General features: G+C 38.6%; 1 protein-coding gene across 2 annotated transcripts in view; it reads left to right on the top strand.

Annotated features, from left to right (window-relative positions):
* The window catches only part of LOC119728263 (receptor-type tyrosine-protein phosphatase S-like), a gene marked incomplete at its 5' end in the record, with an annotated part of 56,155 nt that overhangs the window by 19,634 nt on the left and 9,484 nt on the right, over nucleotides 1–27,037 (top strand). For both annotated transcript variants that reach the window (XM_038200426.1, XM_038200427.1), the window contains 15 exon segments: nucleotides 2,687–2,793; nucleotides 3,499–3,703; nucleotides 5,762–5,864; nucleotides 6,989–7,295; nucleotides 8,040–8,263; nucleotides 8,378–8,478; nucleotides 8,656–8,753; nucleotides 10,769–11,008; nucleotides 11,352–11,537; nucleotides 12,049–12,200; nucleotides 12,775–13,060; nucleotides 15,184–15,277; nucleotides 17,778–17,854; nucleotides 20,950–21,084; nucleotides 22,690–22,815. In XM_038200426.1, the coding sequence (XP_038056354.1) occupies nucleotides 2,687–2,793; nucleotides 3,499–3,703; nucleotides 5,762–5,864; nucleotides 6,989–7,295; nucleotides 8,040–8,263; nucleotides 8,378–8,478; nucleotides 8,656–8,753; nucleotides 10,769–11,008; nucleotides 11,352–11,537; nucleotides 12,049–12,200; nucleotides 12,775–13,060; nucleotides 15,184–15,277; nucleotides 17,778–17,854; nucleotides 20,950–21,084; nucleotides 22,690–22,815 (2,441 nt within the window).

A 27,037-nucleotide genomic window follows, 5' to 3' on the forward strand; every position in this document is an offset into this window, starting at 1 on the left:
TGTATGTACTTTCACTAGGATACTCAAAACTAGGTGCCCCTATGTACATACAAAATGCTTTCTTGGCCAGCCATGTACATGTAGTTACATACCTTTAAAATGTTGATGGTGAACTTGTAAAACTTGGCACACAATTTTGTATTCTGCTGCCAATTATATAGGCATTTTTGATTATCAATAAATAGATAAAAATCTAGATAAAAATGGATGGATGTCAAATTTCCTTTGATTTTGAATGAAGGGGGGGGAGAGATCAGATACGTTGATTACAAGTTGTTGTCAGGCAGACAGGCCCTAGTTGACAAAAATCCTGACACATTTGGAATTCATCGATAAGCTTTGTTTGTCCTGTAAACAAAGATGTTGAATGTTGTGCCTTAAATTTTCTCTTTACAGAGATGAAACTTTTCTGATTTTTCAAATTTATTTCCAAAATACCGATTTTTGGGGGGGACAATCTTTTCCCTGCAAAATCTCATTTTTAAAAAATTATATTTCAACAAATTTGATGAAAGCGGCACCGCGACATCTGTATTGCGAGCGCAATTTTAATTTGTTTTACCAGTCGTCAGTGCCCAGATTGTATGACGCACACAATAAGTAAGGCTGGGTTGGAGTACTTTACGGCTGAAAATAAGTTTAAGCATTAAAGGGAAGATACAACATTTGCAAACATCAAAAAAAGGAATGATTAAATTATCACGAAATACCCTACTGGATTGTTAGGGAATGACAGTCAAAAGCATCTTGTAAAGTTGTGGCTCCTGTGCTGACATGATTGAAACTCAAGTGATGTATACGTTCACGTTGCACTTCAAGGTGGTTGCATGTGGAGTTCCAGTGCAGTAAAAATGAAATCCATATGTTGCGCGGTTTTCGGAGGTTTCGGAGTTAGTTGTACAAAATGCAATACTTTAAAAATCAAATCACGTTGATGATATTGAGGATAGCGGAGAGAGCATAAGTGACACATTTCACTGGCAGTTGTTGGAAGAAATAGACGATAATTGCCCGATTTTCCCCATGTACGTTAGTGGAGTTTGATTGAATCATGGACATGATTGAATGGTGTCATGAATGGTTATGGTGCACTTGTCTTTCAGGCTTTTTCCTCAACTTTCTCAAGTAAGAAGTGAACTTCTTTGCTGATGGGTCTGTTACTCTTACCGTAATTCAGGCTTTTTAATTTTATGAAATCACAACAATTTTCTCATTGTAGCATTTTGTTTGGATCTAAAATAAAACGGGAGGCGGTGTCCGGAAATTGGGCATGAAGTACATGTACCGTGTACATGTAGATGTGTAACTTCGGCGCGGCCCAGATTTCGGACATGGATTTTTGTTTGGCCTATTTTCCGATTTTTGTCCCCATAGGCCAGTTTCATCCCTGTCTCTATCATGTTGCACCAGAACTATTAGCAGTGCTACATTTGTAGCAATGCCCAAAGTGTACAAGAGAGGTACATGTTTGATGCACAAAATTTGCATGATAATGCTTAAAGATGCTATGGAACTATAAAAGCATCCCGGAAGAATTGAACGGATTGTCTACACTATCCATATATTATGCTGCGTGCATGTCATCAAAAGCAAATAAAGGAGCCAATCATGATTAACGCTAACCCTCAATCCTCCAAAATCAACTGTAGGCTGTACTCTGCATTGTTTATGTTCATCCAATCACAGTTGAGGCCCCACAATATACCACAGGGTGAACCCTCTCCCCCCCCCCCCCCACAAGTATCCAACATTAGCATTTCATGTTGATGGAGTATATTGTTTGTACTCTTGTTTATAATCACATCAAAAATTTGATGAAGAATCCATAATGGACGATAATATGTTTATAACTCAACACTGAAACTAGTGACTGTATTTGGTATTTATGATGCTTTTATCAAAATATGACTTGTCACTTTGAAATTGGCTTATTGAGTAATATGGATATATCAGGTTATCAGAAAGACATGGTTGACTCTGGCTTTTTAAAGGTAGAGTACATCATTTGCATTTATCCAAAAAGTAACTGACAAAGTTATTGTTGAAAATTTTACTTGGTTGAAAGATGGTAAGGGCACTAAACTCCCTGTGAAATGATTCTTTTTGGCATGCTATCATTTTGAAGAAAACAAAAGATCATTTCCAAAGATGCCTCTAAAGACACATTTTTGGAAATTCCTATTTGAAGTTCGTACATGTATTTAATTTGGCAACTGGTGCCCGCAAACGTTAACACAATGCACACACGCTTCAAATTGTTGGTTCAGTGCAAGACATCACGTAGCTGCAATTGGCTGAATGAGGATATGTCCCAGACTGATTTCGGGTGGGTAATTCAAAACATAACCCGGCAACTTTTGAATTGAAATCGAGATCCTAGAATATTGTTTTCTCAGCATTCACTGAGCTAAAACTTCATCAGGTTAAGCTGTTAACCCCCCCCCCCCCTTTTTGATATTGAGCACCTTTTGTTGCTTCAAATGGAAAAAAAAAATGCACAAATGACTAATGATGTACTTTACCATTAAAGACAACAAAAAAAATTAAAAAATTGTGAATCATGTAAAATTATATGGATCATGCTAAAATTGATACATAAATGCAAGTCTGTCCTTTTCTTTTTGGCTTTAAACTGAAGAAATTCAGACAAGCCTATCATATGTGGTCTACTTGATTTCGTTTTTAGAATCAACTGCACCAGACAGATTTCAGGCTGAGCTAAAAGATGGAAATTCTGTCAAGCTTGTTTGGGATACGCCATCTAGCACAGATGGTTCCACCACAGGATACAGAGTGAGTTACATGATGGACAAATCCTTCATTTAAGAGAATCTTGTGTCATACGTAGTTCATGAAGGTATACATATTCTGCCTTTGGGGCAAGGCATCCTACAAGTGTTTTAAATTAAAAGACTGCTTTTTGTGGCATAACATAAGTAACAAGCTTTCAGTGAGATGTTTAGCCTTCAATAACTAACAAATTAATTATTGTCACAAAACCCTATTACGGTGACAATAGTTCCTTGCCGGTACAACGGCTGTGTATTGAAAGTACTGATGTGCATTGAACTCTGAATGATAAAGACCACATCAATAGTTTTGAAAATCTCAGCAAAAGGTTACAAAAGTAATCAAAGCTATTCATCTCATTTATGTTTCCTTGAGTATCAGTAACCCCAAAATGCCAAAGTAAGAACAATATTAAAAACCGCAGAAGGGTTTATTATGAATGATTGATTTCATGACCAAACTATTTTGAAATAATGATGAATTAGGTATTTAAAGACGGCCTTTTTGCTTGTTTGTGGCAGCAAGTATTATCATTTTTAACATTTCTAATGTTCCATGTTGTCTCTGTTATTTTTCCCTCTGTTCCAAGCACTTTTTAAAAAATATTTCAATCGAGAGTTTGAACAGATGGTTGCTTTGAAGAGATTTAGTATTTGCAACACTTGCAAACAGTCATTTCACATTTTATGTTGTGCTATAAACTTACAGATTGTGTATGCCACAAGCCCCCAGGGACAGAAGGAGCACCCAGATCACGTTGATGAAGGCCAAAGCGTTACTCTGACTAATGAACACAGGACTTTCCATATATCTGCTTTGAAACCAAACATGGAGTACCAATTCAACATCACAGCTGTTACTGAGACTGGAAGTAGTCCCCCTGCCACTGTCTTGGTACATACGAGGCGGGCTGGTATGTTTTGTTTCATCTAGATAATTTGATATTGGTATATTTTTGGTGCTTGGTTTAGTGAAAGCATTATACATAATGGAAACACTTAAAGGATTACTTTAAGGTGTCTATAAGCAAAGCTAATACATACTTCATCTTGCTTGTCCATAACCAAAAAAGGAGGAAAATTAAGAAGTTCCAATTAAAACCGTCTGGATTGCACATTGGCCATTGCTCCCTGTTTATTTAATAACAATCAGACTAGTGTTTCCACATTTTCTAATGGTATGTACCAGGGTAATCATGCCTTGTCACATAATGTATGTACATGTACACTTGCAATGACCAAAACGCATATTTCGGATAGAAGACGAGGCAAATAAATTTGAACAACAACTAAGGCCTTTCCTGCATATACAAGCTAAAATATCAATTCAGTAAACAAGTAACATTCCAATGAAGTTATGACCAGTTTGCTTACACTTGCATTGTCATGGGAGTAGTAATATAATGCATGTATGGCAGATGGTGTCTTCAATTCAAATAGCCAATCCGATATCCACACTTTTTCCGTGGAGATCAGAAGCTTGCTAAGGTGGGACTGTAATGCATGATCTGCTGCTTTCTAATGCAGATATCTTAATTCTTGGACCACCAAGTTTTCTGGGGCTGGTTGCCTTGATGGTACCACTACCAATCTCTTAAATGATGTTTTTTTTGTATCAGGGAAATGCAAAATTTGTTAATATTTGATTTTGCCCTTCAATGAAATTTTATGAGAGTTATTTTGTGTCTCACCTTAGTACTTGTTGCACTATGGTAAGAAGCTTCCTTTAACCTCCAAACCAGTGGCACATACTTTGTACTTTGACAAAATTTGTGCATTAAGACCCCTGTGCATTTTAGTCTAGGCTGGTTGGACCAGAATCCATTGAATTGCTACAAAGCCAGGCTTGGGTTTGGTTTATTGGGGCCGTATGAGGTACTTTCTCAATTTCATATATATAATTTAAATGGTGCTAAGGTGTTTTTGTCTTTCAATTTTATATTAATGCCTCAATATGTCAATACCACAATCAAATAGGAGAAAAAAGGCACTTTGCTCTGGAGGAAAAGCAGATTATAAGTGTCTATTTGGGTTTCTAATTATAAGTTACGATCAAAATATGGAGATATCATGACAAGACCATTACGACTTGAGACCATCACAGGTCCAATCACAAGTAAGATCATAAATTAAAGGTAGAGAGGCTGCTGAAGAATGACAAAGATTGTTTTTTTTTTTACAGTTCATTTGAATTGATATTGACATGTGCGAAGACTTGATGACTTGTGATTGACGTTAGAAGACTTGAATCCAAATCTGTTGAATTACATTACAACAATGGAAGTTAATTGATCTGAAAGAATGTTTGTAAAAGAGAGAAAACAAATTGGAAGACTATAACTTACATATGTAGATACCGAATGACAAAGTCTTGTCAAAACAGGTCACAACTGACCAGGCACCAATTTCATGGCTCTGCTTGGTGGAAAAAACATTCCCACTTACCATAGCAGAACATTCTGTGGGAACGGTTAGTATTGACCGCGGTATTAAACAAGGAATTTTGGCTTATGCACATTTGTATATCCCCTTAGGATTCTGTGATGCGAGGTTAGCTCAGATTTGTTTTGCTAGAGCTATGAGCACAAAATTGGTGACTGTATGCACACAATTCTGCAGTTTAGAGCCGTGAAATAGGGGCCACAGGATATTGACATTTACATTTACTTTATTTATCAGTCAGTTAAAATATACACAGTAAAAACCAAGACAAACAAATTAAAGGACAACAACAGAAAACAAAAGAACCTAACAGCTCCCGAAGGATCGCCCAAAAGAGACAAAGTCTCTGTCGAGGGGCTCTCCTGACTAAAAGGTTCACACACACACAAACTAATTATATTAATATCATCAATATCATTGATTTTGAAGAAGGTTTTACTACTGGCAGGTTTGATGTACATTGCATTGAAAAGATGTTCGCATTGAAATGACATATTTTTTACATGTCTTGTACTTTATTATATTTGCAGCCCCCAATCATGTGCCCATTCCAGAAGTGGATATGGCATTAACCACAGCCACGACACTGACAATCACAATTCCACCGCTAGATTCAAGGAATGGCCAAATAGAGTGAGTGTTAATGTCTGATAAAGAATAATAAATATCGGAATATTTTATTATCATATTTGTAAATGGAATTTTGCCAACATGTTTTCTCTCTCAAAGGATTTCTTTTCTTCCAAAGTTTTCTTCTCATGTTTGTGTTTGGATGAGTTGTGGTAAGAAACGCTCTTCAATGTAGCCCTCTCGACAAAGTCAATTCTAAAATATGCACTTTTATACGTGCATGTTTTAGGACATTGGTTTTATCACTTAAAGGGAATATACAACATTTAGTAAGTGACAGTCTAAAGCATCCTGTAAGATCATGGCACCTGGTGTGCTGACTTTTTCAAGAAAAGTGGTGTTTTTGTATCAATTTCCAACGCTGGTCGGAAAACGCTGGCTTTTTCCAAATAGTGCCCCCAATTTACCATGTTTAGTTAGTCTGAATTTTGTGTGCAATCGATTACACATCTATCAATGGGTACAAGCCTTCTAGACTGGTTCCCTGACCTTATCATTCCCTGACGTCAATAAATTGCTCCATTTCAATTTAATGGGGTCAGGGAACCAGACTACAAGAACATCATTGTTTTTCTTGGCTTCTCCAGCATCTACGAACACAAAACTTCAAACAAGTCAATGTAACAATATTTGCTATAAAATATTAATCCCCCAAATCCATCCATTTCTGAAAATTACAGCAAAAGCAAATGTTGTATATTTCCTTTAACCCTAAAAGGGCGGGGGGGGGGGGGGGGGGAACCCGAGCTGTTATGACTTTTTAGCCTCAAGCCTTTGACCTATAGTCATGAAATTTCTTGGGTATGTTCATGATGAGTTGCTCTATTCGTGTACTGAGTTTCAAAATTTTTCATCACTCGATGGTCGAGATCTTGGGGGGGGGGGTGGAATTCCCCACCTTTGTGAATTAAAATTTGTGGTTGATTTTGTTCTAGCATTTGCACTAAAAACTAACAAACAAAAAAGTTAATGAAAATTTGATGTCATCAGATACCTAATCCATTTCAGTTTTGTTAGCAAAAACTAGAATGAGTTTTCCCTTTTAAGACGTTTATGGGGCCTTTTCTGCTGATGCTCTTTAGCATGACCATGTACTTAATTTTTGGTGTATTTGTTTTTTTTCTCAGTAACGTTTTGATTGTGGTGGTTCCTCTTGATGGGCCCAGCCTTCCAACAGGCTCTCCTAGCGATTACTCTATGGAGGAGTTGTTGTCTTCCTCTGGCCATAGAAACCAGCGAGATACATCATTGCGCAAGCGTCGGGCCACCAGTAATTCCCTTCCATACATTACTGCTTATCTCCTTGCAAGTGAGCTGACTGTGCCCTTTACCATTGGAGATGAGCACTACATCAATGGGTTTCATAATAGGCCACTTGAGGAAAACCGTTACTACACATTCTTCATAAAAGCTAGAGTTTTATCTGAAGATGAGGTATATTATTCATATCAAATTAGCAAATTGCTTGAAAAGTAATAGTTGAATTACAAATTACCATCTGTTGTTGATATGGGCATTCTTTTGCCATTAGAAAGGTTCTGTTTGTTTGTTGAACAGAAAACTAACTCAAGTGGGTATTTAGCTAGCAGCCTCAGGCATACTGTACAAGTGCTTTGCTCCAGCCAATTGAGTAACCTAAATAAATTGTTTTCTTATTTATTATCGTTTTTTGGGGGTTGCATGCCCAAGTCATTATATCCACATGTTAATTTGATGTCAAATCAACGGTGCTGTAATTTACCATTGCTCTTTCAGAAATACAAGCAATGATCTACTGCATATGAGCCTTAAATAAGATTTATTCAAATTAGTTGAGCCCAAATTGTCTGAGAGGGATGAATGACAGTACTTACCAATGTAACAGTGAGGAATAGCTTGATTAGTGAGAACAGTCCATAATAAAATGTGTTGTGTATGTTTTCTTTTTTAATAACCAATGAATGTTGGAATGTTAAATTGTCAAAATCATTTCATGGCTGGAGTGCAAGATGAAGGTCGTTTAAAAACTCCATTGATTAAGAATGCATTAATTTTGAGATGTAAAAAGTTTTAAACAATTTTTAGATGTTTGCTTTTATGTTTAACTTTGTTTTACCAATGGATAACAATTTTCAACACAATTACAGTCAACAACCAACATTCCAGTCTTTAAAACAGCTGTTATTCTATTCTTTGCAGGAGTTGTTAGTTGCTTCTAGTGATTATAGCCATCCAGTACAAGTTAAGAAAAGAATCAGTACTGCACCTGGTGGTAATAATGGCACACCAGAACCAAACCGCTCCAACCCTAGCAAAGAACCTAGTGACAGCAGTTCAATGCCAGCCATCATCGGAGCAGTCATTGGTGTCATCATTCTCCTGGTCATCATCGTCATTATTATAATCTTCCTTAGGAACAAGAGGTTTGTTTATGCATCTTAATTTTATCTTGTTGTAAGTGTTTCATTAGAGTTAAACTTTTTGTATGGAACTTGAATTTGAGACCAATTCCAAGCTGTTTTGTTATCCCATTGCAGGAGAAGTGGACCCACTGAGCGTAGACCGAAGCGTAAGGAAGTCAAGTCAACAAACCCATCTGACCCAGTAGAGATGAGAAGAATGAACTACCAAACACCTGGTAGGTTCAATATTGGATTCTTTACATGTAATCATTAAGAATGCAAGGGAAATTTTGGCAGTGATAATTTGATGGAAGCATGCATAAGATAATTATAATACATTATACATCATGCTCAGGTATGGATAGGAGGCTTGGCTGTTACTTATTTGGCATGTCATTTATTTGTTACTATAGCTATGATGTCGCATCCTCCCATTCCTGTTATGGAATTGAGTGACCACATTGAGCATCTCAAGAGCAATGAAAACCTCCTCTTCTCCCAGGAATATGAGGTGAGATGTTAAGTGGTATTACCTATTCAGTTTCAGCATGTAAACAAATAATGCAAAATACAATATTTATGATGTCTTTTCAGTTGTCCCCTATATAAAATGATACTAATATGATTTTGGATTCGAAAACAGTTTCTGAGGTTTGGACTGATAACTTGACAAAAAACATGATAAATGTAAGTTTGTTACATTTTAGAATCCCGCCTTCTCCTGGCTGCTCAAAGTCAGTTTCGATGGCTGTTATAACTATAGTTAAAATTTAAGAATAATATTTTTTTTTAAAAGCTGTGGTTTATAAACACCTGTTATGTTTTCATTCTTTAAAGTTTTTTCCAAATGGATATACAGGTATCGCGTTTTGGATATAAACTCTTCACTTGTTCAGTACCCTTTTTACACTGTCTTTTAAAACAACCCAGATTTCCAAATTTTGCCAGATTTCCAATGAATTATTTTCCCTGATGATGATGATGTCGTATGCTATGGCGATCTTGTTGTATTGTCCGTAAGCCAGTCGCTGGGTCCTCGGCCAAGTGAAGGGCTGCGATGCCACCAGTAAGATAGTGGGCAGTCATTGATCATATGGCGCATCGTCTGGGGTTCGCCACAGTCTTAAAGCGGAGATGAGATGTAACCCACTTATATAGGCTGCTGCGGCATGGCCCTGCGTCAGTTCGGAACCGGTTGAGGAGACACCATTGACCGCGGGGAATGTCTATCTCCCGCAGCTGGATGGTGGGGTCGGTGACCAGGAACTTGTTCAGGACGTCAGTGTGGTCTCGCCATCGGATGCGCCATGGGTCTTCTGCAGTCACTGTGCTGTCCGGGACATTGAACCATACTGGCTTTCTAGACTTGAGTCTAGGCCTTGGGTGGAAGTCCAGGACACTGAGGAGAGAGAGCTCAGGGTTGGATCTGATCTTGCTGACCAGCCTTGATGTAGCAACCTCTCTTCGGATGTCTGGAGGGGCAATGTTGCTTAGCACTGGGAACCCGTCAGTCCTTGTGCAACGAACAGCACCAGTGATGGTCCTCATGGTATTGTTCAGTTGGACGTCGACAAGGCTGGTGTGGGCAGAGTTCCTCCAGACTGGAGTGCAGTACTCAGCCACTGAGTAGCAGAGAGCTAGTGCTGATGAGCGGAGTGTCTTTGCATTTGCTCCCCAGGTTGTACCGGCGAGCATGTGGATTAGGTTGTTTCTGGTCCGAATTTTGGCAGCCACTTTCTGGAGGTGAGATTTGAAGGTGAGTGTTCGGTCCAAGGTGACGCCAAGATAAGTGGTTCTAGAGATGTGGCTCAGATGATTGCCGTTGAGGAAAATGTCTAGCTCTTGGTCACTTCTGGCGTTGTGCAAGTGGAAAACACTAGATACTGTTTTGGCTGGGCTGAAGTCGCCAGTGTTTTAGTATTCGCTGATCTTGGCTATGTCATTGTTGATGGTGGAGCCGAGGTCAGACCTTTGTGCCACACAGTATCGTATGCAGCAGTGATATCAAGGAAGACAGCGCCAGTCTTTAAGCGTGGTTGGTATCCATTTTCGATGTAGGTAGTGAGGGCAAAAACTTGATCTTGAGTACTTCTGCCAGAACGGAATCCCGCTTGCTCGATGTGCAGTACATCCTCAACAGTTGGCTGGATCTGGTGGAGGATGATCCGCTCTAACAGTTTGTAGCACATTGAGAGAAGGGAGATCGGATGGTAGCTGGAAGCCAGTTTTGGGTCTTTCCCAGGTTTGGGATGGCGATGCTTTTAGCAGTTTTCCAGGTTTTGGGGAGACTTTTTAACAAATGTAATGTATTTTCCCTGAATACATTTGTTAAAAAACTTTTAGCACACAGTAGTTGCTAAACTTCTCACAAAACCCCCTGAAAAAAAATACTTGTAACAGCAGCCTTGATGTCATATCTTTGTGGGTAAGGTTACTACTGTTGTTATTTCTGTTGGTGAGTAGTTTCATATGTACTATTGTAGACCAATGGAGGCCTTTGTTCTAATAATGAATTGTTTGTTTCAGTCCATTGAACCAGGTCAGCAGTTCACATGGGACCATTCTAATCTAGAAGTAAACAAGCCCAAGAATCGCTATGCAAATGTGATTGCATATGACCACTCCCGGGTCATCTTGTCACGTGTTGATGGTCTGCCAGGCAGTGACTATCTCAATGCTAACTATTGTGATGGTTACCGTAAGCAGAATGCTTATATTGCTACACAAGGACCATTACCAGAAACACTTGGTGACTTTTGGAGAATGGTAAGTGCAGTCAAAATATGATCAAAATGTATATTTTTGCTATATTTGGTTCTTGATAAAGGATACAGAACTCATTTATCATCTAGACTTGTATTTATTGGAATTTGTGTGTGATTTTATTTCTTCTGACCAACTGACCGTTCTTCAAGGAATAAAAAGGGTTGGATTAAACTTATTTGCCAGACTACTCTTTAAAGATGTAGCTCTTACACCTAAGGAGATCCGTGAGGCCGCCCAAAATCAAGCCATTTGGAAAAACATTGTGACCGGCTGCTGCGCAGCCGACTAGTAGTAGTACTAAACTTATTTAAAGCAATTGGATTTGTATTGCTTTATCTTGGAGGTGTGGGAGCAGCGTACATGCACACTTGTGATGATGACCAAGCTGGAAGAGAGAAACCGTGTCAAGTGTGATCAGTACTGGCCTAGCAAGGGACATGAGACATATGGAGATATTCAGGTCACCTTGCATGATATGACGGACTTGGCTACTTACTCAGTTCGCAACTTTTCTCTGATCAATATTAAGGTGAGAAGTACTCAAGTTTGGGGATTTAAGCTTCTACTTGTTATTGCACAGGATTGTTGTTTAACTCAGTTTTCTGCAAACACAAGAAAAACAGATGTATTCCAACTCCTCAAATTTACTTTGAATATATTGCATGGCTATTTTCTAACCACTTACCTCCTTGCCAAAATGGTTAGGTACTCGTGTCAAAATGGTTTGGTACCTGAACTGATATTACTGTTCAAAATATTATAAACCTAGTTGTAGAGTGCTTCCGATCACCCAGGACCTACACCGTGACACACACCCCCCCCCCCCCCCCCCTCCCCCCTCCCCCCCCCCCCCCCCCCCCCCCCCCACTTAAAAGCTCAAAAGATACAGTAATTTTTGTTTTTAATATTAATATCAAGGTAGCAAAATATATTTGCATTTCATTGTTTGCACAGTATAGAACTTGTTTGATTTTCAGTCCCTGTTCTTCTTCACTGATGTGTTCCACATTCATTCTATCATTATGATTATTGGGTATCAGAAACCAGCAGAGAAACGGGAGGTTCGTCAGTTTCAGTTCACAGCCTGGCCTGATCATGGTGTTCCTGAGCATGCTACACAGGTTCTGGCATTTGTTAGTCGCATCAAAGCCTGTAACCCTCCTGATGCTGGGCCAATTGTGGTCCATTGCAGGTAGGCAAAACACATGTAGCACTTGCTGCATTCAAATTGAGGACTGTCCTATAGGCAGCAGAATCCACCTCGCATTGATGCGTGTGTTATTGCTGACGCAAGCCAAGTAATTCAGACATAGCCACTAGTTGCTGATTCAGGCAGTGTCTTTTAACAAGAACATTTCAAGATTAGCACCTGTATTTCACTTCATTTAATCCTTTATGAATCAATATGAATCAATGAAACTGCACAGAGCTGGTGTGGTTGGGGAGGTAGATGCAAGTATTGCCTCACGTTTACAGTGTTAGGTGGTACTTTTGAATGTTTCGCTGCTTGACACTACTAATTTAATAGCCCAAAAGACAGACTGGAGTAAAACTTTGTTTTAATGTGTAATCCTAGGTACATGACTCTCCTTTGCTGGCTTTTCTGTAAGTAACCTAGGAGAAGCATTCTCTGTGGGAAAATTGCTTGCCATCATATTGAACCATCGTTTGTGTTTGTAAAAATATATTTGGATTTTTTGGCAACAAGTTTTTAGTTTTTGGGTTTATTTTTTTTTGTATTTGTTTTTGCATGTATCTTCTTACAGTGCCGGAGTGGGTCGCACTGGAGCCTTCATTGTAATCGACTCTATGTTGGAGAGGATCAAGCATGAGAAGACAGTGGATATCTATGGTCATGTCACCTGTCTCCGCGCACAGCGTAACTACATGGTACAGACTGAGGAGCAGTATATCTTCATCCATGAGGCTTTATTAGAGGCAGTGCTGAGTGGAAACACTGAAGTACCAGCAAGGAATCTTTATTCCCACATTCAGAAACTGACACAAACTGAGCCAGGAGAAACCATTACAGGAATGGAGAGTGAGTTCAAGGTGAGTATATCTTGATAACTAAGAGTTAAACAGGTTGCTTTTCCACTTGCTAAAAGGGAGCACGTTTTGTATTAAAACATGTTTCCTTGTAGACATGAGTGATATTTGGCATTGTCAGAGTAATAGTTGAAAATTCCTTGTTGCCATGCTAAATAAGCCATTTTTTGTGAGGAATTGGTTGGAAATTACAGTAATCCTGCAAAACAGACATTTAAAATAATTATTGGCTGTAATGTCAGCTTGAATGAAGGTTACGAAAACATACATGTAGTTAACTAGAGCTATGTCTGTTCAATGAACAGAACACAGGTTTTTTCAGCATGTAAAAAATATCTGTATATATATTTCAGAAACTATCTGTATTGACGACGTCATGCGCCAGACAAATTTCTCAAAATTGTAACATTTATCTGCCAAAACAAGGGGAATTTATCTTTAAAATTTATAATTTGATTTCTTATGACGTCATGATGATGTCAAACATTTGGCACATTTTTGTGCAAATATGTATGACCTGGCAGACTAATTACAAAAAGAGTTTTGAACTTGTTCAGTTCTTGAGATACGGCTTTAAAGTTCAAAAATTCATAAAAAAATCACACAATGACGTCATCATGACGTCACCTCAATTTTTACCAATACTTACCAAGTTTCAATCCAATCAAACTTTGAGTTCTCTAGATATAGGTATTTAAAATATGCACATTTCAGATGACGTCACTCTTTGGGACACAAGTGCACTGTGGGGTCTTTACATAGGTTCAGTTTCATGAGAATACAGGTTTGTGATACTTGTAGGTCAAAAATGCCAGGCTGAATAAAACATGTGCAAAGTCTATAGAGTTGGGTTAAACTCAACTGAATGAGACTTTCTAGAAAATTGTTTGCCGCCAAGTTTAAAATTGAAAATTAAACAGTTTTATTGATTCGAAAATTAAATCGCGGACTCAGATCGTACTCGATCTTACTAATCAGACAACGAGCAACAAATATAATCTAATTGCTACAGTAAAATGTTGCCTCTAAAGGGGGGGCTGTGACATTAGGGAGACATGAAAATGTCTCTCTGATGACCGATGTCTCCCATCATGCAAAGAAATTACCATAACGTGTCTCCTTAATGGTACCATTACACGTATAATTATAATAATAATAGCAATTTGGGAGGCTAATCATCCTTACTAGCAGCTGGGATGCTGAATTGCGAAGGACGCAGCTACAATGTGATCGGGCCGCTGGCACGTAAAGGCGCCTATGGCTGCCGGCCACATCGACCCATATATGACCACGGAGCACAGCCTGAGATCAAAAGTGTTTGATTTTTCCGGAGGGAGGAAAACCAGAGGGCCCGGAGAAAAACCCTCGTATCACAGGAGAGAACCAACGCACAACTCTACTCACACGTGACCCACGGCCGGGATTTGAACCGGGGTCACCTTGGTGAGAGCCGAGCGCTTTACGCACAAGCCACCCATGCCACCCAGACTAATCAGACTAAAATTGGACGAAAAAAAGCAATTATTCGTACCTGACCAGCAAGGAAGTTACGACATCCCCATGAAATAATGGGCATTTGGTTTAATTAAAAAAATGAAAACAACCTCATTCACATAAAGACAAAAGCAAGAAAGGAAAGAAATATTTATAAAAGGATACTTGGCCAATATTACAATTTTAAAGGTGTTATTATGTAAACTTTGTCCACAAATAGTGCCCCCTAGCGTAAAACAATTGAACACCCCCCCCCCCCCCCCCCCCACACACACACACACAGTCGTTTTTTGCTATGCTTCCGAGGATTGGCTTTGTGTTTTCCTTTGTTCCCTGATCTAAACCTTTCCCATAGACTTAGTGCACAAACCTGCGTTCGAGGACAATAGGCACCGTCGTTCGAGGATGAATGGCCCCTTTGTGCTCCTTTTGTTGTCTGTCCTCGAGCGTAATACAATACAGGAACACACACGCACACACTTTGTACCAGATTCCTAAATTTGACTCGGCAAGGTATTATATACATGTAACTTAATTTTTGCCCTTACATTTTTACAAGCTGTAATAAAGGATATATCAAGCTTTTGAGTGTTGATGTTTTTTTTTATGTTGTCTTTCATTGAACATGACAGCGTCTGGCCAATCAGAAGGCTCTGCCATCGAAGTTTGTGAGTGCAAATCTACCAGCCAACAAGTTTAAGAACCGATTGGTCAACATTCTTCCATGTATGTATTTTCCTGTCATCTCACCAAACCACTCTGAAACCATCACGTTGGGTGTTTCAGGAGCTAGTAAATGTAGGATTGACTCAGTCGACTTAACTTGAAAGGCACAACATGTATGCTGACATCACCTGCCAGCCCACAGGCCTAGCATCTGCCTGTAACTGTGCACGCGGTATCTGACACTATGCTGCTATGCAGTGGTCACTGGCAGTTCCTAATAAAAGCCTATTATGCATTGTACAGGCATATATGTGTGCGTTGTATACAAACACATTTATTGTTCACTCAGATTTGACAATAGTCATAAAAAACCCCAAAATTTAGCCATAGGCTTTATTTTACAAACTCTTTACATTTACAAAAACAATATTATGAAAACAAACAGTATTTACTTATGGATGAATGAAAGTTGATCAAGCACTAGCAAACCAACATTGATCCAGTCACTATATTGATAATGGCTGCATTGATAACAGAAGGATTGAGAATCAGTCTAAAACAGCAGGCCTGCTATAATGGAAAGGCCATAACAAATATTAAACAAAACAAAAAATGATCAGCAACAATTGTTTTAAATGATCTAACAGTGAAGATTTCAGAAACTTAATGCACAACCTTGATTGTTTTCTTTGTACATGTATATTTTCTTTTTGGCTCCCCTTGACACTTATACGCTATTATTTGTTAAAAAAAAAAAAAAGGGGGTATTTTTTTTTTTAACTGGTTGTCACCAATGTAAGTCAGTCAGTGAAAATGAATGCAAGCTTTTTATGGTTCTGATTAGAGACAAGCTCACATTATTTCTTGTTGATTAGAAGGGAAAGTACATGTACACATAAACAAATGCCATCGCAGAAGTATAACAACCGATCATTGTTACACATAATTCGGTCTCTGGTCAGACCAAAGTTCCAGAATTGATGCAGCGATGCATTTTTTTTTTCATGCTTGGATTGTACAGTACAGCCGTCACATGACACAATACCGAACGGTCTAAGAGTTTTCACTCCACAAACAACGGACACGAAATAAGTGGCATATTTCTTGTATTTAGACGCGCTTTAGTTCACAATCCCAATTGCTCACATCGCATGTCATCGTGTCGATACGCGACTAGCCGCCATTGTTGTTGATCAGCTGGCAGCAGCCTTGTACCCATGGTCAACTATCATTCGTTCAACGTCAACCTTGTTCCGGATCTATCACTGGGTACGAGCTGCCCACGAACATTTGAGGCGGTGTGGCAATAGAGGGCGTTGTTGTAGCTAGCGCAGAAAATTTTGAAAAAAAACCCTAAAACATTGACGAGCACAATCAAAATAAACACGCGTGCTGACCAGACACCGATTTTTTTTGGGAGGGGGTGGCTTACAGCAATGTTCTACTGTATTTGTACATGTGCATGTAGTCACGTTATTTCACCATTTACTGTAGTGATTAAACTTTACCATAGAGCAAGGACCCAATGAGTCAGAACTCTTGGGCGGTTTACATTTTGACCATTAACATTCCAATCCCTCGGGAATGCCTATAGCTACAGCACTGTAACCTCAAGCCTTGCCATTCAAAGCGTGAATGCCAGCGGCCTTTGAACACCATGATCGTCGCCACCTTTTTAGTTGGTAACCAACAACCTCCCTATATGCTGCATAATAAGTCATGTCATGTCACTGCTCTTTTTTGAAAAATATATTTTTTGACAAGATAGGTTTTAACAACTGCGCAGTTGTTAGATGTGAGTTATGAATTCAAGTTATCGATGTGCAGTTGTTGGTCCTTGAAAGTGCTACCTGTCCCTGTAATTTAAAGATAAATTGGATTTTTTTTCAGATAAGTTATGTCTTTTCAGACATTTTAATGGGCAATATATCATTTATGAAATGTTATTTTTGGGGAAATTTCACAAGTTTTCAGACTTAAGGTATAGATCATTTGTTTGTCATGAAATGATTGTTTCAGTGATCAATGTTGACTACATTGATATACAGTATTATCCATCTGCGAACAAACACTTCCAAATCATTCATTCTTGGCGATGTATGACAACTGCGCATGCATACTTACCATGGTATTGTCTACAAAGCAAGGCAAACTCTTTTTTCTAGATTAGTGAGCGCGGATCTCTATTGTGTAGAGATTAGCGTGGTGAGCAACTGAGCAAGCTGGCTGCCAGGTGCTTTCTATTGTTGCTTCGAGCGCGGCGACCATCATTTTACTTTTGAAGTCTTGGAGTTCGAACTCCTTGGGTCCTAGCTCTATGAATTTACATACAACAACTCAGCTTACTGTAGTGTTTTACATTAAGTGCTGCTTTGCGTTCTTTAAAGCGGTATAGTGGTGATTTAAGTTTCAACAGGTATCAGTTTTCTGGTGCTCAATACCTCAGTTTACCGACACAAATCAGCTTGAATGAATAAGGAACAAATGTCTGTACTTTGTCTTATACCTTACCTTAAATTGCCATTTTATAATTGCATTGCCTTTGTGTTGTACATTATAGATGAATCAACTCGTGTCTGTTTGCAGCCAATACGTGGCGTTGAGGGTTCTGACTACATCAATGCAAGCCATATCGATGTAAGTAATACTCAAATCTGCATTTGCTTACATGTTAGGCTGAAACTTCTGGAATGGAGGCTAACCTTCAGGTCTATTGGATATAGTTGTTAATTATTTAATTTGTCAATTTGTCTCTTACTTCTACATTAATTTTTAGTTCCTTGCTTCATTGACATTTAGACTGTTTCTTTTGATTCATCTTTCATGTTCATGATGTTCTAGGTTTCCTCCATGTCTTTTGGTTGTTGTTGATTTATGATTAATGAATAAAAGACATGAATTAAAAAATATTGCGGGATTTCCATGAAGAACAGAGGGAAATACACATTTAGTTGACATGTTTTTATTTGATTTACCAATATTTTGACTTTTGGGTATTTTTCTTTTTGCCTCTGGAAAGAATAAAAACAAGAAAGTTGTGTTATCTGTTATTAATTTTAATAAGGTCTGAGTTTTCTCCTTGCTAACATACACACTTGATACAACAACAACTAGGACTTTTGGTTTGAAGTAACCAGCAGTGTCTCAGCGCCAGCAGTGTTCCCAATGGGAAGCCCTTTTATTCTCTTAATTTAAACATACTAAGGTTCTTAATACATTCAAATAGAAGAGTCTAATGTAAGAAAACTAATAAAATTAGTGTATTATCTCCCGCAATCACAAGTTATCATCCCATCCATGGCTGTGGATAAGACCCCCTTTACACAGGGCTGCGACATTTGGGCCTCCTTTGTGCGACCATAAAATTGGCCAGGTCACCGTTGGAGGCTCAAAAGAGGCTGAATGGTTGCCTAGGTCGTTCAAAGGTGGTATACAGGATGTTCAGACATCGCCATGGATGCCATGGTCGCGGTAAATTTGTGAACATGTTCAAAACAGTCGCACAAAGGTCACCGAGGAGGTTGGTTGCTCAAAGGTGGCTCACATGAGGCAGAAGGGAGGCACAAGCATTGCCGTGGTTGCAGAATGGATGCACAATGGTCGGCCAATGGTCGCAACATAATACATCCGTTCTGTTGCAACTTTTACCGTCAATCTGGGCGATGCTTCTGCCTCTCTTGTGTCTCAAGGGTCGCCTAGGAGACAGGAGCATGGCAGAATGGTTGACCAGTGATCGCCGTTAGTTGCCATTGGTCGCCGATGATGGCACAGAGGAGGCACAGAGGAGGCTCAATGGTTGCCCAAACATTGCTAGGGGGTCGCCTTTGTTGCCTATAATCGCATTGGTTGCCGTAGGTTGCACAGGGGAAGCACAGGGGAGGCAGGCAAGTGGCTCAGTGGACGCACAGGTCGCTCGTAGCTCGACATGAAAATGACCGAAAATTGCAGTTTTGGTAGTTCAAGGGAGGCACAATGTTTTTCTGGGTTAAGGCGACCGTTAAGTGTCCTGGCCATTTTTTGGTCGCTCATAGGTGGAACAAAGGTCCCAGTCCTGTGTAAAGGGGGCCTATTAAACTAACTATTTCCAATAAGAAACGTTATACACTCAACCAAAAAAGAAAGTCCCCCTCCCACTTATACTTTTTGGTATAACTCAAAAACTGCTGAGCACTTCTTGGTCAAATAATGACTAATCAGTGCAGAAATTCATTGGGCATCCAGCCATACTCCTTATTTGCTCCAAAACAACAGAAATATGTACAAATTTATGTCATTTATGACAAATGATGCCGAATAAAAGTTGCACTTTTGTATACGGGCAAGTTGTGAAAACATTCCGTTTCTAAAGCAATCCTTCAACACAAATTTCTTAAATAAAAATAATTTCAAATTTTGTTTGTTATTTTTTACTCTTTACTTTACTGCATACTGTTCGTGTTGTTCAAGGTTCAGTGAACAAATTAATGTTCAAATTAAATGTTTAATAATGGGTAGGTACATGCAACCTCTCTTTCAATTACTTCTCGGCACCGTCTGCGCATACTGTTTTGCCAGGTTCCGTGTACGTTGCTGTATACATTATAAAGTTTGCAAGACATCAATGCAGGTGGAATAGGCAGCGCTGGGCAAATGTCCTTTTTAGCGACGAATGCACCTCAAGACGGTAGACGGCAGAGTCTGATAGTGTGGAGGCGAGTGGGTGAAGGACAGCATAAGGACTGCGTTCAAGAGCTTGAACCATACCAAGGTGGAAGCGTCATGGTGTGGGCAGGAATTAGTACCCAAGAAAAATGCATCTTGTCATTGTGCCTGGTCGGCTTACAGCTCAATGTTCTGCCATATGCCACCACTGTTGGTGACAATTTGGTTTCCATGGACGATAAGGCAACCTCACACAAGTACCCGAGTAACAAACCAATTCCTTGAGAATGAAGGAATAGAGTATATGGATTGGCCGCCAAAGTCTCTGGATTGCAACCCGATTGAAAATCTGTGGTATTACATGAAGCTAGACACCAATAAACGAGTGAAGCCCAACACCACTCTACAAGGACTGCAACGTATCCTTCAACGCTGTTGGAATAATGTGTACCAGCAACGTATATGGAACTTGACAAACAGTATGCGCAGACGGTGCCGAGAAGTAATTGATAAAAGGGTAGACCAACCCATTATTAATTTAATGTGAACATTTTATTTGTTCACTGAACCTTGAAGAAAATGAAAGGTGTGCAGTAAAGGAAAGGGTGAAAAAATAACAAACAAAATTTGAAATTATTTTCAAGAACTTGTTGCTGGAAGATTGCATAAGAAACAAACTGTTCACACACAACTTTTCTGTATACAGAAGTGCAACTTTTTTCAGCATCATTTGTCATAATTGCTTAGTGTGTTACACATTATCTTTTTTTCTGGCCAAATAAAGAGTATGGCTGGATGCCTAAGGAATTTCTGTACTGACTAGTTGTATTTGACCAAGTGCTCAGCAGTTTTTGAGTTATACCAAAAAGTAGTGGGGGGAACTTTCTTTTTTGGTTGAGAGTATCTTCATGCTTATACCATCAGTACTGCCAAGTTAACATTTGTAAAACTCTGCTAAACAAATTAGTGTATCTTTATGATGTGTATTGAACATATACCCACACAGGAAGTAGGAAAATTGCTGTTAACATGCTAATAATTTATCAAGCCAGTATGATATTTTTCTGTTTGTTTATGGTGTAATTCTTCAGGGCTATAAGCAGAAGAGTTCGTATGTTGCTACCCAAGGGCCCCTTGCAGAGACCACTGAAGACTTTTGGCGTATGCTGTGGGAGCAGAATTCAACCATTATTGTCATGCTGACCAAGTTGAGGGAAATGGGACGGGTAAGTATATGTACATACAGCAAGTGTGTATTAAAATATCCCCCAAAAAACATTTGTATCCTCTCTATTTTCTGCGTTTTGATTGAAATTGCATTGAGCTACTAGACTTAATGGTCCGAAATGTATGCAACTTTTTGATTCACATTATTTTTAACTCTGGCATGAGCTTCTACATGTCTGTCCCCGAAAATTGACCAAAAGAATAGACTAATTGACCAAATGCCATGCCGTGTTCATAAAATGCACTCTTGTTGACGATTTTTGGAACCGCCATTTTGTTTCGATCGATGTATGCACATTTATTTTGCATATATGTCTGCCCCCAAAAATTGACCAAAATAGCCCCATAAGTTTCCCACAAAATATAACTACCAGATCTTAATTTTCAAAAAAAGGCAAACAAAATCAATTCAGTGCTTTGGAAAGATGTTTATGAAAAGTTTGTAATGGAGGCAACATATGTGCAGTAATGTTATAGTCACATGGTATTTATCACAAATTGCTATAAATCTAGGTAAACATCTGAAGTATGATGTTCCATATGTGCCATCCGCGTCACACTTTTGGGCGTTGCATTTTTAAGCTCTGGCAGGGATCATTTTGATAGATTTTATGCAAGTCTTTCATTTAAAGATATAGTCCATCATTTGTAATTTGTGCATTTTGTTCGTTTGAAGCAACAAAAGTGTTCAAAATCTAATGAAGGATACTGAACAACTAACCTGATGAAGTTTCAGCTCAGCTTCAGCTGTATATTCCGAGAAAAACAGCATTCTAGGATCTCAATTTCAAATCAAAAGTTGCTGAATCATGTTTTGAATTGGGCCTGAATTCAGCGTCCGAGACACGTTCTCACTGAGCCGATTGCAGCTACGCGATGTTGCGCACTGATCCGACGAATTATAGGAACCGCGCGCGCGTGTGCGTCGTGCCAATGCTTGCACGCTTTTCGCCGAATAACAAAACAAACTACTAATTTAAATTTTCCTACGGTGCGTCTTAAGACGCACCGTTGGAAAGGCCTTCTTTCGTTGATTACTTCAAAATGACAGCTTGCAAGAAAGAACAATTTCACAGGGAGTTTAGTCCACTTACTATCTTTCAACCAAGTATGTTTCTCAACAATAATTACGCCAGTTACTTTTCGGATTGCTGCGAATGATGGACTATAGCTTTAACCCTAACTCCCAAGCATAATTTACTAGGAACCATACCCATCCAGGCAAATTCCAACACCCACATGGGAAATCATACACACACACACTGTTGGACTTAGTTTCTTTCTGGAGATATGCCAAACCCAGTGTAAAAGACCATCAGTTCAGGGGTACTGTACCTATTCTAACAGATTTCAACAACATCTGCTGTTGGACATGGGTTGAGTTCGGTTAGGGTTAAGACGGCCAGAGCTTATTGTGCACTCGCACTTGTTTTGTTTCATCTCTTTTTCACCGAACTAAGCATGACCAAAATAAAATTGATAAAATTGATGCAGAGTCATGCAGAAAGTAGCACTTGCATCAGGTGGTACTTATATCGAGTGACAAGTCATAAGATTCTCTTGCATTGATTCTGTCAACATGTTGATCCTTGTTAATCGTTCAGGAGAAGTGTCATCAGTACTGGCCCGCTGAACGGTCTGCTAGATACCAGTACTTCGTTGTTGATCCAATGTCTGAGTACAATATGCCACAGTACATCTTACGGGAATTTAAGGTCACTGATGCTCGGGTAAGTTCATGACTATTCTTGTAAACTGACCAATTGACCAATGCTTCATGTCACACCGCCAGATTCATGACCTCTTGATTCAATTTGTATAAAATTAATACATGTTTCAATATAAAAGTACAGTAAATAATGTAATTGCTACTCAATTTTGTCATCATCAGCGCTATTAAATCAAGCACCAATTCTCAATGAAACAATAGATTCATAAAAGAATATTTTTCAGTACAAAATCTAACATCATAGCACACATTTTGAAAATATTAATGATATTGAGGTTTGATTTTTGTTTTCATACGGAACATGCAATATGTTTGTTGGCTGTTTCGGCAACCGGCCGAAACAGCCTTTGTTTTTGTTCAGATTTTTTGGCTTTTTCGCAAAATTTGCGAAAAAGCCTTTCTTTTTGTTCTGATTTTTTTTTCTTTTTCTTTTTGGCGCCAAAAATCCCATAGACTTTGTACACAATTTTTCTCTGCAGCACTTTGGATATCAATCTTTGTCAGACATCATTCAAAGTTGGCATAAGCATAGTCCCTATTGCAAAGATGTGTCCTGAAGATTGATGTCATGGTGACGTCATCGACTAATTTATTATAGATTTTTGAATAAATATTTAATTTTTCCCATAGACTTTGTACACAGAAATTTGGAAAAAATGGTCGATTTTCAAAGGGCATTTTTGACTCTTTGCCAGTAATTCATTTGCACCAATCTTTGTCCAAGCAAAGACCCTAATTCAAACAACATTGTGTAATGATGACGTCATGATGACGTCATCCGGTGTGTATTTATAGGCAATTAAATTGTGACACTTTTAATATTTAAAAATACATAAGAAATCAACCGTATGCGTCCGCAGCATTCTACTACCGGCAAGTGGTAGAGTAGGTTGAGGTCTTTATTTCATTTAGTGTGCGTGAAATCACGTGACCTTTGCTTCCGGTCGAAAAAGGCCAAAACTGGAAGTGGCTTATTATTTGAAAATGGTAATGTGGCGAAGTTTGTTGGTTTATTGGTGTATATAATGACCTTGACCCACTTAAGACGTGTGCGAAGTTTTAGGCGAATGACGTCATCAGACCGGAAGTTATAACAAAAAGACCCGTTTTCATTTGAAAATTCCTGAAAAATCAACCATAGCAGTTTTTACGTTAGTTTTTACTTTAATTGTCGATTTAAGGGTAGGTCCAAAACATTTCAAAGCTTCGAGGCAATAGGGGAATTCGGACATGCCCTGCGCACGCTTAAAACTTCAGGTTGACAATACCCCCGGTACCTCTGCTCTAAAACATGCACAGAACGTCGACTGTACGTTACGCACATACATCGTATGTCAGTCAGCCTGCAGAGCACGTGTTGCCGAGGTCAAATCCTGTCCACATCACAGTGACCGTTTTAGCCGATTTTCGGGTAACTTTGACAGATTTTATGTTCATGCATGCGCATAGTCAGGGACTTATAATAAAAAAATCATAATGCTGAAAAGCCATGTGTTACGTATTTAAAGGTGCAGTTTTTCTGCAGTGGGATTTTCCACAAGTCTTTTCCTATACAACACTGATATCTTACTGAGTAGTTCTGAACTTCAGCCGAGAATTACTATGAAAAGGAAAGAGAAATGGTATGTCATTCGATTGAACATATTCCTAAGTGTCAGAATATCAAGTAATATTTCATAAAAATGTTTCAGTTCAAAGGCAAATTACAAATTTAACGGTGCAATTTTTTGGCAGTGGGATTTTTTTTAGCCCGTTAACTTTGTACACGTGTTACTGTTAGACCATTGACTTTGTACAAGTATTCAAGCCACCATTTCTGTAACTTGGCGATCTGGAATCGTCATCAATGTTACAGCCAAGGAAGACCCTCATACAAAAATTATGCCAAGACTATGACGTCATGATGACATCATCACCTAATTTTTTTTTATTGATTTTTGGAAATTTACGTGCATATTATGAAGTCCTATATCTACAGAACTGTAAGTCTGATTGGGTTGAAACTTGGTATGTGGCTAGACTGGGATGTGTTATAGGTAAAAAAAAAAAAAATAGGTGACGCCATGATGACGTCATCCGGAGATTTTATATGAATATTTGAAGTTTTAGACCTTTTAGCCATATCTCATGAACGTAACATGCAAAATTAAATTTCTTGGTGTATTTGGTCTGTTAGGTAAAAGGTATTTGCACAACATTTTGACAAAAATATCTGACATCATTATGACGTCATAAAAATGCGATTTTTCAAAATACATATGAGGAAAGGTCTGACTGTCATGAAACTTAGTGGGTAGGTAAATAATGGTACTAGTATACAAAGTTTAAAGTCACATCACGATGACGTCATCGTTTGGTTTTTATAATTTTTAGATATTTATAATTTTATTCTGCTTCCACAAATTGCACACTTTCTTTCATCGGATTGACTTTAACTTGGTTTAAACATAAATCACAATGACAAAATGTGCATTGAGAAGGGTCCTAAGGATGACGTCATTGCAGGGCAAGTGACATCATTTGATAAAATTATACTTTAGGAATTATTCTAAGCGTTTTGAACAACCTTTAACTGCATGAAGCACTTTGAAAAGTGACTGCAAAAGGACAAACGAAACAAATATTTGTAAAATGCGAAAAAGCCCTGTGTTCTGTTTGCAAACAGACATACAGCTCTAGTTTTATTTTTATATTTTTTATTTTTAGTTTTCAGTCATTTTGCCCATTGCATTTGTACACGTTGTTTTGTCCAAGGCACTTTGGCCACTAAGATCAATCCGATTGACTTTATACTCGGCACACACTTAGAACAGCATCTGAAGATGTGTGCCGAACATTGACGTCATCATGACGTCATCACGTGACCCGTGACGTCACAATATAAGTGCATATTTTGAACGCCTATATCTCCATAACTACAAGTCCGATTGGGTTGAAACATGGTATGTACCTAAACCGGGATGTGTTATAGATGAAAATGTAAGCAACATCACGATGACGTCATCATGTGACATGTCACGTCATATTAAAAGTGCATATTTTGAAGGCCAATATCTACAGAACTACAGGTCTGATTGGGTTGTAACTTGGTATGTATCTAGACCGGGATGTGTTATAGATGAAAATTGAAGTGATGTCACGATGACGTCATCACATGACATGTGACGTCATATTTAAAATGCATATTTTGAAGGTCTATATCTACAGAACTACATGTTCGATTGGGTTGAAAGTTGGTATGTACCAAGACCGGGATGTGTTATAGATGAAACTTGACGTGATGTCACGATGACGTCATCATGTGACATGTGACGTCATATTAAAAAAGCATATTTTGAAGGCCATATCTACAGAACTACAGGTCTGATTGGGTTGAAAGTTGGCATGTACCTAGACCGGGATGTGTTACAGATGAAAATTGAAGTGACGTCATGATGACGTCATCAATGGTTGCATGATGCTTTCCAAGAATAACCTGCCTAACACTATCTGTTCAATGTTTTGTAAAAATCAGGATGTTCACCGTCATTTTACTAGGCGTTATCATGATATTCACCAGACCTGGGCTCGTACAACTTAAACTCAAAAAACTGTTAAACATGAAGGCCCCAAGCTGTGGAATTCTCTCCATCCGTCTCTTAAAAAGGTGTTAAATGTGTCATTATTTAAACGCAAATACAAAACCCAATTAATTAACAAATATGTGGTAGAATAATCCCATTTTGTAAGACCAAATAACTCTAGTTTTATTTCGTATTACTAGCTCAGTACCAATATGTTTTTGTCATTTAACTCCTATCGTTGTACTTGTACTTGTAATTAATTGTAATTGTAATTGTAATTGTTCTTTATTACAGTGGGGGTCTCCACTCGACAAGCTTATGATTTTTGGAGACCTCCATCCAGCCATACACAATAATTCAAATGTTAAGTAATATTATTATGTACTTGTATGCGTTGGGAAAATTAAAGATTTGATTGATTGATTGATGTCACGTTAAAGATTAATAGATGCAATCTTTGAAAATCAATATAAAATCAACTGTGAGAGACCTGAACTTGACGTTTGCGGGAATGGATGGAATAATCCAGCTTCATTTTTGATATTACGTGCAAAATCGCGTGACCCTTCCTTCCAGTTGAAACCGGAAGTGCCTTGTAATTTAAAATTGGTGAAAGAAGTGAACTTGCTTTCAACGATGTATGCTTTGGCTAAGTTGTTT

Source organism: Patiria miniata, unplaced genomic scaffold, assembly GCF_015706575.1.
Source record: "Patiria miniata isolate m_02_andy unplaced genomic scaffold, ASM1570657v1 HiC_scaffold_20, whole genome shotgun sequence".
In the NCBI taxonomy this organism is placed as follows: domain Eukaryota; kingdom Metazoa; phylum Echinodermata; class Asteroidea; order Valvatida; family Asterinidae; genus Patiria; species Patiria miniata.